The sequence below is a fragment of the Oryzias latipes genome, chromosome 6 (genome assembly GCF_002234675.1).
Source record: "Oryzias latipes chromosome 6, ASM223467v1".
NCBI lineage: Eukaryota > Metazoa > Chordata > Actinopteri > Beloniformes > Adrianichthyidae > Oryzias > Oryzias latipes.
Genome location: NC_019864.2, coordinates 18,012,951 through 18,029,483, shown reverse-complemented (window position 1 = coordinate 18,029,483; position 16,533 = coordinate 18,012,951). Strand labels below are relative to the sequence as shown.

Genomic DNA, 16,533 nt, shown 5'->3' with positions numbered 1-16,533 from the left:
AATCTATAAATACAACTTTGCTTTAATGAAGTGCGTATATAACTATACTTCCATGTGCATTTATAAATCAGAGACCCTTCACACTGACCAAAGAATAAAACTTCATAAAGCTACATCTCAAGTTTAATAGTAAAAATGTATTAAAGTGTTTTTAAAGAAAGAACACCTCTGCTCTTCCTTTCAGATTAAAAGTGTGTAGCCCTTTGCTCTGTGTGCACAGACAGCAGCTCTACCGTCCACAGCAGCTGTTTACAGTCTTCTTTGAGTGGGTTTCCCCGAGCCTGACCTCAGATTCAGGTGTTTTCCTCAATTTGACGTTGAGTTTGACCTCTCTGTGGAAAAAGGCACAAAAACAGATGAAGATTGGGAAGATGAGGGGAAACACTTGAATAAGTGTTGGCCTATTACCTTGCAAGGTGCAGCACAGCTTCTACAATGTTGCTTCCCTCTTTGGCGCTTGTTTCACAGAACAAGGCACCGTACGCCTGCAAAACAAGCTAACTTTTAAAAGGCCAGCTGTGTGCGGATACAAATTTAGTGAACAGTTGAAATGAAGGCTCACCTTTGCCAACTTTTCCCCATCTAAACTCCTTACACAGCTACGATTTTCACACTGTTCCCGGAGGTCTACTTTGTTTCCAATAATGCAAATGGGGAGCTTCTCATCAGTAGAGTCCTTAAAAGAATAAAAAATAAAAAACCCTCATCAATGTTTTTTTTTTGTATTGTTTGGTTAAAATGATTCTCTAATGAAACCGTTTCTGGTCACCTGAATCTGGTCTACCCACGCTCGGACATTCAGGAAGCTGCGCTCTGAGGTCACATCGTACAGCAGCAAGACTCCGTGAGCTTTCCGGAAATATGACCTAGCAATACTCCGGAATCTGAGGGAGGGAAAAGCAAATTCATTTTGAACGTGTAAACATCAAAGGTGTTTACACATTCACACCGGAGAGATGTTTTCTACAAAACAGTTTCTTCTGAAACGCCCTTAAGGACAGACCTCACCTCTCCTGCCCCGCTGTGTCCCATATCTGCAGACTCGTCATCTCTCCATCCACCAGCATCTTTTTCAACTGGAAATCCACCCCTGACAGTGACAACAAAAACTGAATATTTATTGTCTAATCTTTTAAAATGTACGTTTTTATTTGTCTTTTTTTTCTTTTAACTAAAAGAAAAAGCGAAAATACATGTTACATGATTGTAAACAGCATTTTAAGAGCTTTTAAAAAAAATCTTTAATCTCTGTGGAATTTACACAAGTAAAAATGAAAAATCTTTCAAATTTAATGTGATCAATTCTTCTCCAAGGCTCAAAAACACCCCAGAAGCAGCAGCTTTGGTCATTTCTTACAGATTAAAATGTCAGCTTTCAATAAAATGTCCTTGTTGCTCAGTGCCCATCTATGGAACCCACCGAGTGTGCTCTGAAGGTCCTCTCTGAACTCGTTGAGGGTCAACCTCAGAAGGAAGCTTGATTTTCCCGCTCCTGCATCTCCTGCTAGAACTAGGCGGTACATCGGAGCCGGTTCTGAACCATCTACCATGCTGTCTTCAAAGGGCTGCAGAAATATAACAAAAAGAGATTCATTAAAACAAAAGGTGTCTCTAAAACACAAAATTACATATTTTTGGGTGGTATTTTTCAAAATAAAGCTTAAATTATGTGTGATTACTAGTGAAGAGAAGGCAGGCAGTGGTCTTCGCACGGAGGAGGCAAATGAGCTCGCTCTGCTGGGAGCCACCGACACCGCAGCTTCAGATTTCACGTCTGATAACTGCAACAGAGCAGAAAAACAACACAGAGTTCCTAAAGGAGGCGTGGTGCTTTACATAGCTCTCTCCCACTATCATGTACTGCTCAGTTTGTCTGACCTCCACCTCAGAGTAGCTGGCATGCACAGTTTCCATAGAGCATCTGCCGTCGTCACTGTCATAGTCGCTGCCCAAGCTCTCCGTTATGTCCATCTGCATTGAGACCCCACTGTCCAGGTACCTTTCAGCCCAGTCGGCCACGTGGGAGTTCTGCTCGGAGCTGCACTCAAGCACCACAAAAGTCGGTGAAATGAACTGGCAGAGATCAACCTGCAAAGGGCTTTCAGGCAGGAAGAGGACGCTGGGTGTACCTTCTGTCGATGATGAGCGTGCTCTGTTGCAGAGGCTTCATTTTTCGGGCAGGCATGTCGTTTTCAGGAGACAGCTGTTGAAGGGCAACATTCACTTAGAAAATGTGTGAGCAGCAATAAAACAACAACAACAAAAAACCTACCCTCCTCTTAGATGTTGTCACTTTATTGGCCAAAGCTGAACGCAGCTCATCATTACTGTCATACAGCTTCTTATTGACATCCCTGATGAGGCAAATATGGTCAAAAAGTTAGATAGAAATGGGATTTTCTTAAACACTGGACATCATCAGCTGAAGGGCAGACTCACTGCAGGGTCTGGATTTGACTGGAGTAGGACTCATATTCCATCATCATCCCCTTCAAATCCTCCTTTTCTCTGTGAAAAACCCAAACTCCTATTGAAATGGATGTCCTTTGCTGATTTCTGTCAAACATAAACTGAACTCGGGTTTCACCTTTCATGATGGGCTTTCAGGTCGGCGTTGATGTTCTTCAGCTTGTCCAGCTCCGAGTGCAGGATGGACACCTCTGTGTTTGCTTGCAGCAGAGAGCATCGGAGCTGCTCGTTTTCCTGTTGAGAAGACGTTGCTGCTGAAAACTCTGTCCACCCCGATTAGGAGTCATGACCGCACATCCTGCACACTCGCCTACCTGTGACAGTTGGTTGATCTTTATTCTGAGTGCAAACGTGTCCTCTTTTGTCTTGTGCAGATCAGAGGCCTCTTGACTCTTTAAAAAAAAAAAAAACGACACATTTATGTTCAGTTTTAGTTTTTAATCACCCATTAGTGTCTTTACACCTGCAGATTTAAAGATTTCAGTCATATCACAACTCCTGCAGTGGTTTGGGATAAAAAAAAACGAAGCAATGAAAGAATTAATTAAAGAATTTTCCACAAAGCTGTAAAATGATTTATTTTTAAACTTTTTAGATTGCTGTCACATTTCTTTTACCCTCAGCATTGCTGCACTAAAGTTTCTTGTAATTTTGCCTCTAAGGACTCTAATAATGGAGATAAAACAATTTCACTGGTCAATTGTGTTCTATCCCATCAGCCAAGCTTTGCTAAATGTCCCCATCTAGAGGACAGAGACGACAACTGCCACCAAACTTTACACCTAGAAGAAATTCTTTTGGAACAGCACTCCTCGTTTGTGTGGTATATCAAATCCTTCAAGCTAATTATTCTTAGCAGAAAACTAACTAACAAACTAAAACTAAAATAGAAAAAAATATATAAATTCGCACATTTATGCCTTTCTCCTGTATGTTTGAGCATTTGCTTTAACTTTTTTATTGATGGGAAGACATAGTGTAAACAGTGTTATAACACTACAGAATTACACTGAACAATAACCTGAACCGTGACCAAAAAGAGTCGCATTTGATCATCACGGACATGTGAAGGAAGCTGTTTCTAAAGAGTTCAGTGTTTTACAGGACCGGATGAAAAATGAATGTACAGCAGTGGAAGTTACAAACGGCATAACAGCAAAGCAACATGTGCGACAGGTTGTACAGCTTTGGAACTGGCAGCTCGTCTCAAGCAGTGACGTGTTGTTGCTATTTTTTTTGTGCCATGATATGCAGACCTGCTAAGTAAAGGTTTTTGTTGAACAAAAATTGTAAAGGCTGAGTAACTTCTGGAATAAAAGCAATATTTATAATTTCATGAGTGAGGTTCACATTAAAATAAAGTAAATAAGTAAGTAAATAAAGATGAAATTTGTTGCAAGTCTAATTTATATCCATTTCAAGTATCATCATTGTTTAATAGTTATTTCAATTTTTAAAAAAGTCTCTTAGCCAAACTGAAAAAAGAAAACAATTTAAAAGTTTTTGATTTTATCTCATAGTTTTTCCCCACTGAGTCCCAGCTGCACATGATGCAGGAGAGCTCGTTATTCAAGGAATTGAGGCAAACGCTGAGAACAATTACCGTATTTTCCGGACTATAAGTCGCACCGGAGTATAAGTCGCACCAGCCCAAAAATGCATTATAAAGTAGAAAAAAACACAGATAAGTCGCACTGGACTATAAGTCGCATTTTAACTTTCACAACCTTATATGACACAATCATAGCAGACTGTTTATCTAATAATTTCACAGTAATTTTTTCTCAAACTTATTTATTTATTCTTTTCATGAAGCATCATTGGCCAACTAATACTCTGTTTTCATCCTGTATTTGTAGAAACAGTTTTCACTTTTATTGCATTTCTGAATCTATGAAATCATTGGAAAATAGAATATTATGTTGTTAGCCTTCAAGATCTTACTGTAAAAAAAAGGTTTTCTGATTCTCTGAGTCACTTAACATACTCTTAACACTTAACATACCTCATACATCAGATTGACCCAGGAACATCATCTCTGTTCCTCACAAATGAACATAACAGGAGGGCTAACAATGTATTTATTTCAATTATTTCTAATATAAGTCGCTGCGGAGTATAAGTCGCACCCCTTGCCAAACTATGAAAAAAAGGGCGACTTATAGTCCGGAAAATATGGTAGAAATCTTACTTTTAACAGTCTGTTGACTGTGGCATGAAGGTCCGCAATCTCTTCTTCATGCTTCGCCTTCATGGTTGCCATAGCTGCATCCAATTTGTTTTGTTCCTACAAACCGTGAAAAACAAAAAGATGAGGAGGGTGCAAACCTGCACTGAAGCTCATTTAATTTCCAGAGACTCTGTGTGAAGAAAGGCAGGCCGGATTATCCAAACCATAAGGTGCACCGAATTACAGGGCGCATTCAAAACAGTTATATGTTGTATTATGACTACACTACCCAGAATGCAAAGAGCTATGCAACTGATTAGAGGGATTGATTGGAGCAAACTATTTGCCTCATTCATCTGTCAAAAACAGGCTTTACAGAGGGATTAAGACGACAGATAAGTCAAACTTTATCTACAATAATTCTCAATTTTTTAACAAAATATAAAAACGACATTTCTGTTCATTATGTTGAGGCACGATACACATCACTCCCCCAGACTCCTAACTACGGTATTCTTAATACTAAAAAAAAAAAGAAAAGAAAAAAAGAATATACGCTTTTTTAGTTTACAAAAGTCGTACTAAAACATTTTGACGGATTTCTCGTACCACAGAAAATCTGTTTCAGATAAGTGAACACAACCTGAATTCATACATAAGGAGTGCTGTTATGGGACTTGAACTGCATTTTTATGGTTCAAAACATACTTTCAGCTGCTTTAGTTTCTATAAACTTAACATGTGTACTCTGATGGAGTAGAAACTCTCATCTGTAATAGGAGTTCTTAGCCTTTTCCAAAAAAAACAAAACACTGTGAATTCTACAGGTGATGCACTCACCTCGTCTCGCACCCGCTCCTCTGTTTTTTCAAGCTGCTGCTGGATATCCTCCTCCATTTCTGCGAGCTGACTGTTGTTCAGCCCTTCAGTTCTGATGATAAAGAAAAGGCTAAATCAGATTTTTGCTCGCAGTCTCTCCTGTTAACCCAAAAAGGAAAATTCTCCCTTTGAAAAAATACAACAGGAGAAAGAATGCGTCCACACTGTCATTATTTCAAAATCACATTTCCCTGAACAAGAAGCAGTCACCTCTATCTGCTCGCATCAGACAAAGAATGAACCAAAACTCGGAGCTCGTGGGGGAGTTCATTGTGAAGAAGGTGACACAAATGTCCCACATCTTTGAAAAAAGAAAATTCTGTTTCACACATGTTCCTATATTACAAAAGCTAAAGGAAATTGAAAAAAGTTGTAACATAAAAAGAGTAAATAGACAGTAAAAAAAAAAAAACAATACAAAGATAACCCCATTTGAAAATGGCATCAAATGAAAGGGTGGAGCAGCTCATTTTTAAGTCTTCCAACTTCCTCAAAGGAGGAATGTCACCTTCCAATAGTGGGAGCCAGCTGAAGCGAAGAGAGCTGGCATGCATAAACAGCACAGCCTCACAATTCTTCTTTCTCTTTCGGCTTTTCCCATCAGGGGTCGCCACAGCGAATCATCCTTTTCCACCTCACTCTATCATGGACATCTTCTACCCTAACATTAGCCAACTTCATGTCCTCTGTTAAGACATCCATGTATCTCCTCTTTGGCCGTCCTCTTGCCCTCCTGCCAGGCAGCTCCATCTCCAACATCCTTCTACCAATATATCCACTATCCCTCCTCTGAACATGTCCAAACCATCTCAGTCTGGCTTCTCTGACTTTGTCGCTAACACAGGCAACATGAGCCGTCCCTCTGATGTACTCGTTCCTCATCCTGTCTAACCTGGTCACTCCTAAGGAGAACCTCAACATCTTCATCTCCGCTACCTCCATCTCAGCCTCTTGTCTCTGTCTCACTGCTACCGTCTCTAACCCATAGAGCAGAGCTGGTCTCACCACTGTCTTGTACACCTTTCCTTTGAGTCTTGCTGGCACTCTTCTGTCACACAACACTCCTGACACTTTCCTCCAACCGCTCCAACCTGCCTGCACTCGCCTCTTCACCTCTTTTCCACAATCCCCATCACACTGAACTGTTGACCCCAAGTACTTAAACTCCTGCACCTTCTTCACCTCAGTCCCCTGTAACCTAACGCTTCTACCTTGATCCCTCTCGTTCAGACACATGTATTCTGTCTTACTACGACTGACCTTCATGCCTCTTCTTTCCAGAGCAAACCTCCACCTCTCTAGCTGTTCCTCCACCTGCTCTCTACTCTCACTGCAAATTACAATGTCATCCGCAAACATCATTGTCCAGGGAGATTCCTGTCTTACCTCGTCTGTCAGCCTGTCCATCAGCATAGCAAACAAAAAAGGACTCAAAGCTGATCCTTGGTGTAGTCCCATCTCCACCTTGAACTCCTCTGTCTGACCTACAGCACATCTCACCACCGTCATACTTCTCTCATACATGTCCTGAACTACTCTGACATACTTCTCTGCCACTCCAGACGACCTCATACAGTACCACAGCTCCTCCCTCGGCACCCTGTCATACGCCTTCTCTAAATCTACGAACACACAATGCAGCTCCTTCTGACCTTCTCTGTACTTTTCCATCAACATTCTCAAAGCAAAAATGGCATCAGTGGTGCTCTTACGGGGCATGAAACCATACTGCTGCTCACAAATCTCCACCTTCTTCCTAAGCCTGGCTTCCACTACTCTTTCCCACAGCTTCATTGTGTGGCTCATCAACTTTATTCCTCTATAGTTGCTGCAGTTCTGCGTGTCACCCTTGTTCTTAAAGATCGGGACCAGAACGCTTCTCCTCCATTCCTCAGGCATCTTCTCACTCTCTAAAAACCTATTGAACAACCTTGTTAGAAATTCCACTGCTGTCTCTCCTAGGCACTTCCATACCTCCACAGGTACGTCATCAGGACCAACGGCCTTTCCGCTCTTCATCCTTTTCAGAGCCTTCCTAACCTCATCCTTTCCAATCTCTGCTACTTCCTGCTCCACACCAACCACATCTTCCTCCCTTCTTTCCCTGTCATTTTCCTCGTTCATCAGCTCCTCAAAATACTCCTTCCATCTTTTCTGTACACTCTCCTGGGTTGTTAGCACCTTTCCATCTCTGTCCTTAATCACCCTTATCTGTTGCGCGTCCTTCCCATCTCTGTCTCTCTGTCTGGCTAGCCTGTACAAGTCCTTTTCTCCTTCCTTTGTGTCTAACCTGTCATATAGCTCATCGTAAGCTTTCTGTTTGGCCTTTGCCACCTCTCTTTTCACTCTACGCTGCGCTTCCTTGTACTCCTGTCTACCTTCCTCAGTCCTTTCTACATCCCACTTCCTTTTAGCCAACCTCTTCCTCTGGACGCAGTCCTGTATTTCCTCATTCCACCACCAAGTCTCTTTACCGTCTTTCCTCTTTCCAGATGACACACCTAGCACCTTCCTACCTGTTTCCCTGATAATCTCTGCTGTAGTTTCCCAGTCCTCTGGAAGCTCATCCTGACCACCCAGGACCTGCCTCAACTTCTGCCTAAATTCCTCACAAGTTTCTTTATTCTGTAGCTTCCACCACTTGGTCTTCTTTTCTGTTTTCCCTCTCTTCTTCTTCCTGACCTCCAGAGTCATCTTACACACCACCATGCGGTGCTGTCTGGCTACACTCTCTCCTACCACCACTTTGCAGTCAATAACCTCTCTCAAATGACCTCGTCTGCATAGGAAGTAGTCCACCTGAGTACTCCTACCTCCACTTCTGTATGTCACTCTATGTTCCTCTCTCTTCTGGAAGTAAGTGTTGACTACAGCCATTTCCATCCTCTTCGCAAAGTCCACCACCATCTGTCCCTCCAGATTCCTTTCCTTCACACCAAACCTGCCCATCACCTCCTCATCACCTCTGTTGCCCTCACCAACATGCCCATTAAAGTCTGCTCCAATAACAACTCTCTCTCCTCTGGGAAAACTCTCTATGACCTCATCCAACTCACTCCAGAATCTCTCCTTCACTTCTAACTCACAGCCAACCTGTGGCGCATACCCACTGACTACATTCACCATCACCCCTTCAATTTCTAACTTTAGGCTCATCATCCTGTCTGAGACTCTTTTCACCTCTAGAACACTGTTTACAAACTCCCCCTTCAGAATCACTCCTACCCCGTTTCTCTTCCTATCAACACCATGATAGAACAGTTTGTATCCTCCTCCAATACTACGTGCCTTGCTGCCCTTCCACCTTGTCTCCTGCACACACAGTACATCTACCTTCCTTCTCTCCATCATGTCTGCCAGCTCTCTGCCTTTCCCTGTCATTGTGCCAACGTTAAGAGTCCCTATTCTCAAACCTATGTTCCTGCCTTTTCCCTTCTCTCTCTGGCCACGGACCCTTCTGCCTCCCCTCTTTCTTCCACCAACAGTAGTCCACAGCCTCACAATTAAACGGACAAAATGCACCTAATGAGAAATATCTTAAATTTGGTGACCCGTGCATATGTTTGCATGAATGTCGTGAGAAAGTCTGAGAGAAAAACAATAATACTGTGTGAGAGAAACTATTTTCATCAGTACATATAGAATATTTAAAAATAAGTGTTCTTCTCAAATTCAAAGCTTCGGTACTAATAATAATGCCTCTGCTTTATTTATTTTAATACAGTTTATTTATAAAAAGGGAACAATTCACAACAGTTTCTCAAAGTGCAACACAATCACCCCCATAAATTCAAGCGATTGGTATGATCCAGGTCATTTGAAACTTTTCAATTTAGTCAAGATCATTCCAATGAGGCCAGTGTCTTCAATGTCTTATAATAATGTTAAATGTAAGGTAAATCCAGATGACAGAGGCTTTTCCATACTGAGTAAGCAATGGACGACAAAGGAAGGAAACCTCCAGCAGCACCAGACTCAGTAAGGGTGACCATCTGCTGCCGTGGGTTTGGGGTCATGAGAAGACAGGAAACAGAATAAAGGAACAAAGGTTAGAGGACAAAAGAGAAGTGTTGGAAACTGAAGCAGCGAAAGAATAAAATCTGTTATAGACTAAAGGAAAATGTAATAATTTAGAAATACAAAAGAGAGCAGACTCCAATGTAAAAGAAAAAATAAGAGAGCGGGCACGTGATTTTGTGAGAGGAATCACTGTCACCATCAAAACAAGAATGTACAGCTTTCTTAGTGTTCAATTCTTTGGTCGTTCTGCTAAAACTCAGGGCTTAAAACTCCCAGCAATGCAGCTTCACAAGACTTCTGTAAGGGATAATGCCTGACGAAGTGTACATTATCAGAAATTAAAGCCTGAACGTCAAAGCTTCCTCAAAAAAGTGTTTAGCTCATGGACACATAAATGTTTCTGACAGTCGAGCACACTTTTTTGTTTTGTTCCTTGATGGACATGCAGGATTAACACAGAAGATAGTCCACATTCTTTTTCTTAATAATGAAACAAAAGTACACAGATGAGCAGCAAAGGAGCCGCCTCTTCTTACAGCAAAGGTTTCCCGTCAGGGTGAACTTAAAGAATGCATAAACCAGGAAGAATGATCTGGGTTTTTTTTTTTCTTTTGACCTCGCAAATGAAACAGTTACCTGATATTGCACAATCTGAAATAAAACATTATAATAAAAGCACAGACTTTTTTTTAGCTATTTCATTTTGTATTGTCTTCTATTTCTGTCAGTCAAAAACAGAAATCGCAAGTTCTTACATAAGAAACGAGAAAACAACATTTGAAGATCACTATCCTTTCACTATCCAGTCATTCAAGTATGCCAGAGTTATTGTGATCACATAAGAAGCTTGTAGTTAATCATCCATAAGTTTGATTTTTAGAAATTGACTAAGCAAAAGATTATATATTTTTTCCACAATACTTTTATTTTGGATGATTTTGCTGCATTTGGTGCATTTGGTGAATGTTCTGAACCACAATAGGTCAATACCTTTTCTCTTTCCTCCTTCCTGTTCATGTGAAAGTCAAATCATTTTTAAGCAGATTTTACACTTTACTTCATTCAACCAATTTAACATAATTGCTATGACTTACACGAGTTTAGCTTTCCAGAGTAAAAAAAAAACAAAAACACCTTAAAAGGTTGTCAGTTTTAAAATGGAGCTGTACATATCTAACTAAATGGTGGCGCAGTGGTTAGCACTCTTGCCTCACAGCAAGAAGGCCCCCGGGGTCAAGAAACAGACACCAATGGGGGACCTTACTGCGCATGCCTGGGATTTCTCTGTGGGACTCCGACTTCCTCCCACCGTCCAAAAAAATGCTTCATAGGTTCATTGGTTACTCGAAATTGTCAATAGGTGTGAATGTGAGTGCATGGGTGTGTGATTGTGGCCCTGCGACACACTGGTGACATGTCCAGGGTGTCCCCTCCCTTTGCCCACATGTGGTTAGGATAGGCTCCAGCAGCCCCGTGACCCCAAAAGGGATAAAACGGCTTAGAAGATGAATGAATGAATATCTAACTTTAAAGTAAAATGAATGCTCAGAATTAAAAGAATGTGTATCTTTAATGGAGCATTAAAGGTCTATTATTCTAGAACCCATCTGCACAGAGGACTGTGGGCTGCAGCCTGCCGTCCACCACTGACATCTATACGACCAGATGCAGGAAACGGGCCTCTCGCATCCTGAAAGACCCCACCCACCCCTCACACCCTCTGTTCTCCCTGCTCCCCTCAGGCAGGAGGCTGAGGAGCATAAAGAGCAGGACCACCAGACTGAGGAACAGTTTCTTTCCTGAAGCAGTCAGACTGCTTAACTCCGGTTGATCACTGCACCCCCCCCCCCCCCCCCCCCCCCTCTATGGACAACAAGCTAATTCCCAAGTGCAATATCACAGGGCTGTGCAATACTTAACATAAAATACTGTGCAATTTGAAAAATACTTCTGTGCAATACTCATCAGGAACCACACCATAACAGACTGATATTTTACTGACATTATTATTGATATATATTATTTATGTCTGAATGTAAACGGCTGGCCCGGGACCAGAGAGCCTAATTTCGTTTTATCATGATAAAATGACAATAAAGTTTCCTGATTCCTCCTGATTCCTGATTCCTTTTCTTCCACATGGCAGAGCTCTGAGTTTTGAAGAGGGAGAGTGTTTTTTTCTTCCTTACAGCTTCAAACTGGTCTCCAGGCGTTCACACTGCTGTTTGGTTTCCAGGCCTTGGCTGATGACGGCCTGGATGACTTCCTCGAAAGCTCTCAGAAGAGTCATGTTTGCAGAGGCGTGGATGGCTCGGTGAAGATCAGCCAGCTGCTCCCTGAGACTAAAAAGACAAGAACAAATAATCATCATCAGTGTTGAACATGTGTTAATAAGCAATGTCACGTTCGCATGCTGCTGCAAACTCCAAAGAAGATATTAAATGTAAAACAATAAAAACAAGCAAAAAAAATACAGAAACTTTATGTTAACCGTTTTTTTAAGAATCAAGTTAAATAGAATCCTTTAAAATGAAATGCATTAGACTTTTTCTAAGCATTGAGGTTGAGTTTAACAGTAAATATTTTACAGGTGGCACTGTGAACATCTTGATTGGAAACAGGATCTACTATTAAATACTCTTAATGAAACTCATTACAACATAAATGAAAAGAATAGCTTAATCCATTTGACCAAGACTTCCCCAAAACAGATAATAAATGTAAACAAATTGAAAGCGAATTACAACATAGTGTACCATCTGTGAGTAAATATTTGCTTGTGAGATTACTAGGTTTACTTAGGCAAAACTAACAAAACATTGTAATTATTTTTTTCCTTAATGTGGGCAGTAAAGCGATTACAGCCTTTTTGGAGTCTGCATGTAAACATTAATTTCTAAAACTTTATTAAATGTCCAGTGTGGAACACAAATAATGTAAGAAATTAAGAAGGTATTTGCTGATCTTCAACTTACTGTTTTTTAAAGAAATAAACACCAATTATGTAGACATTTTTCTAAGAGGATGAATCTTCCAGAGTGTGTGGTGCAGCAACAACGGGGAAAAAATCCATCCATCCACGGAATGTTTGGGATTCTGAAGAGTTTTCTACTGAATTCATCAGAGTAGAAGTTACTGAATAAGCTTAATCTGCAGGAAGAAACTGGACCTCTACAACCACCAAAATAACAAAACATAAAAAACTACACTCTTTGGAGAAACTAAAAAGACACATGAGCACTTAAATCTGCTACTCACACACCAGTGTGATGAACCAGGACTCTAGGTGCAACAGTATTATGAAGAAGAAAAATAAAATAAACCAACAATCTCAACCATAATAAATTCCAAAGATATCTTCAATCTTCCAGGCTTATCAACCAAATACATCACTGCTGAGGTTTCAACTTCATTGGTTTCCTTAATTGTGCAGACAGACTACCTGTTTGACCAGTTACCTCACTTACCTGGCTCCCAGGAGGAAAAGGAGGAAGTACAATCCACTTCCTGCTTCTACAAACCAAATGACATCAGTGATGATGACACAGAAATGACTTCTTTAAAATGTGTTTGTACATTATTAAGGTATCCTTTTGATTTTTTATTGTCACCTGTACCACCTTTAAACAAACATTATTCATTAGAAACAAAAGACAAACCATCCTTTTTCAGTAACCACCTCTAAACTTCAACTAATGGTTACACCACTACATGTTAATGTGACACGGCAACAGGTGTCCCTGAGTTCTATATCTGCACCTCAGAGACAAAGCACTACATCTCATTTGACAACAAAATATTTATAACCCAAGTGCATCAAATAATGTTTTCAAATTCAAATCCTGCAGTGCTCCAACTGTCCTCCAGCTTAAGACAGAACATGTCCAGGTCCATCTAAAGTTTGTCAGAGACGATTGGGAGAATCTCATATAGTCAGATGAGACTGAAAAGAAATTCTTTGTTATAAAAGCCACTCGCTGTGTTAGGAAGGGAAAGAATGCAGAGTTGTATCCCAAAGACAGCATCGCCACTGTGAAGCACGGGGGTGGTAACATAATGCTTTGGAGCTGCTTTACAGCAAAGACCTACAAGAAACGATTGATATCCGTCAATAGCAGCTAAGTTTACATTACAAAGTATTGGGTTGCACTTTAGTTATTGACAAATAAATGACTTAAAATGATGCAATGCGATTTCCTGGATTCGTTTTTACACCCTGTCTCTTATTATTGTATCTACAATGAACATTACATCATAAATATACGCTTAAGTGTACACAAATATTTATTATCCCCACACTGCAGATTACTCACTCAGTGTGACACTTTTCAAGTGTTTATGCGAAGAAAAAATGATCAAACCAAAACCAAAAAATAACACGACTTACCTTTGTTGTTTATCAACAGTATTATTTTTTCTAAGTTATGTTTAAAAGTGTTGTGTCATTTCTATGATTATGGATACCATTATCATAGAAATTGAAACTTAAAAATGTGAGACTTTTTCAAAGAATTTAGTAAATCCATTGTATAGGTTAGAAATAATATTTTTCCCTTGAGAGTCTAAGACAGACAAACTCTTAATCTATATTGCTTCAAATAAACATAGATTGAATTTTTAAATTTTCATTCTCAAACCAATACTGTTTGGGTTTTTATTTCTTTAAAACAGTTGTCACATACACTTTAGAAAAAAGATGGAAATATTCTTAACCAACATATAAAATCGGACGTGTCTAAATGATGTTACACTTTATTGTGCTTTAAAGGGAAACTGATTTCTGCACATGGCTAACTGATGCTGCTTAAAGACCTACTCCAATGATGATTGTATTTTTTAGTGTTTTTAACATGTTCTTGTAGTTCTTTTCTCATGACAGAGGACAGATAAGAAAAAATTTAGATTGAAGGTGTGTTTCTGAGCGTTTCTTCAAATCGTGGTGAATCAGACGAAATAACTGCCATTTGAAAAAGCTAGTACAGTATTTGTTGCTTACAAACTACAATCTGTAGGCCCCAGCCTCCCTGCTCCGCCCTATTCTGATACATCCACCTGTGGACGACTAGATTCACGTATGTCTGCGTTTTCCTCGTCCGAGCTGGCATCTGACTGGATAGCTCCAACAGCGCTCGCCATTTTTGTTGCACCGCTAACATTAGCTTAGGGTTGTGAGGGACTGTAAGCTAAAAAGAGAGAGTGTGAATAGAGGGATGATGGGAAAGAAGTACTGGTTAACATCCCCACCCCCCACCCAGTCATCAGTCTCACCCACAACTCTGTGGCGAATTTCTACTAAACTCCTGGTCCTAGGCAGAAACTATGGCTGTGACCAAATTAGAAGGCTGCGTTCTTCTTGGGCAGCATTTGTAGGCGGTTTATGTCACGGCGCCGTGACAAGTGCCTACCAAATTCAACAACTCTTAGTTAATTAGAATAATAGTAATATAGTTATGATTGGGACTTAACATTCATTAGAATAAATCAATAACTTGTTATTCATTTTATTTTTAAAATGTAACTTGGATGGATACTATTCATTTTAAGAAGTGTGGGGGTGGGGGCTCTTCCATGCATTCGAGCCCATGGCTTTGTTAAATTTTAGTGCAGCCGTGTCAAGTTAGTTTATAACCAGGATTAAACCCATTTGTAAGGTTGACAATGAAGGAGCGCATCACTGTTTGATTAACAGGTGTGGTACTTTATAAAATAACTTTTTAAAAAATTATTTTTTGTGCCAACTTTTTAGTTTAATTTCCTAAATTCAATCATGAATTTATTTATTTAATGTATTGCTGTCAGCTAAAAAAAAAAAAAAGCTAATTTTATTTTTCTCTTAACATTCGGACTTTTTCTGATAGATTTTAAACAATAACTAATTACATTATTTACTTATTTTTTAAAAACGTAAACATGTATGCTTCCGATAAACTTCTTCCAGGTTTTTCGAGCTAACGTGAAGATGCTAGCAGCAGCCGTTGCATGCGAGTTTCGCTTTACCTGTCAGAGAGCAGCACCTCCGCGCCCATCTTCTCCTCAAACTCTTCCCACACCGCCTGTGATGCACCTGCGTCAAACGAGGCCAGGTCCAGAATCTCAGAAACCTCCTGGAAGCTGGAGGAAAACCTGTCGTAGTCGATGAATCCATCCTCGGACGCCCCGAACTTGTCGAACAAAGTTCTAGCGTCTCTCTCGGGGACGTTGAGCTCCCGGCAGACGACGGTGAAGTCCTCGAACTCGATATGACCAGACTTGTTCACATCACACGCAGAGAAGAGTCTCCGAAGGTTGGGACGGTTCATGTTTAGCAGCAGGACACGCGCAGAATGGACAATTCTAAGCGTCTGAACCCGACCGCAGCTGCGGGGAACTACTCGCTCCGCACTCTATTGCGGGATCAGAAATACCGAGGAGCCATGGACTGGTCCGGTTCTAAGGGAAGGCCGGTATCTGTCTGTATAGAGACGGGTTCAACGTGTGACCAACCTCCGTCAGTTACCGCAGCAGCTCCAGTTTGGAACTGTTTGTTTTAGAAAGTGCATCACGCATGCGCGCAAAGTTAAGTTAGGAATCACCAGCTCGCGTCTATTTACCTTTCAGGTGTGTGATATCTGTCAACGTTTAATTATCTTTCTTCTCTGTATTCCACTGTTTGAGGAAATGCGTCAAACCAAGATAAAAAAATGGATGAAGAATGTCAACATGAGTGTTTATGTGTGTAATGGGATAGGAGTGTCCTGTTGTAAAGGAATGCAAAGCAGTTTCTCTCTGCCCGAAGCAAAAATTAGTATACTTAAGCCGGTTTATTTTATGAAGTAAGTTTACAATATATAGATAGCATATAAAAATTAAACTTCAAATATACTGTCACACTTTTAGAACAGACGAAGTATTTATAGGTGCCCTAACAAAAGATTGGCAAAATTTATTTCAGCTTTTGGATGATCAATAATTGAATCAATTAATTAAAACTTGTGAATTAAAAATAAAGAAATACT

The 16,533-nt window shown here is 40.4% G+C and overlaps 1 protein-coding gene across 2 annotated transcripts; it reads right to left on the bottom strand.

The window, feature by feature from the left end:
- Nucleotides 1-105: 105 nt before the first annotated feature.
- On the bottom strand, nt 106-16,221 carry LOC101159669 (ras and EF-hand domain-containing protein). 2 transcript variants are annotated; one of them, XM_023955824.1, is made up of 17 exons: nt 15,536-16,210; nt 11,728-11,880; nt 5,480-5,570; nt 4,661-4,756; nt 2,784-2,861; nt 2,588-2,703; nt 2,440-2,508; nt 2,273-2,354; nt 2,130-2,203; nt 1,879-2,038; nt 1,680-1,781; nt 1,421-1,565; nt 1,009-1,090; nt 770-884; nt 563-676; nt 409-485; nt 106-332 (listed from the first exon to the last, which is right to left on the bottom strand). In XM_023955824.1, exons 1-17 carry the CDS (start codon nt 15,835-15,837, stop codon nt 230-232), a joined length of 1,959 nt encoding a protein of 652 aa, XP_023811592.1. In that variant the 5' UTR covers nt 15,838-16,210; the 3' UTR covers nt 106-229. The 2 variants fall into 2 exon arrangements, with proteins under 2 accessions (XP_023811592.1, XP_023811593.1); XM_023955825.1 differs by lacking the exons at nt 106-332; nt 409-485; nt 563-676 and having other exon boundaries at nt 771-884; nt 1,004-1,090; nt 15,536-16,221.
- Between the last annotated feature and the right edge of the window lie 312 nt (nt 16,222-16,533).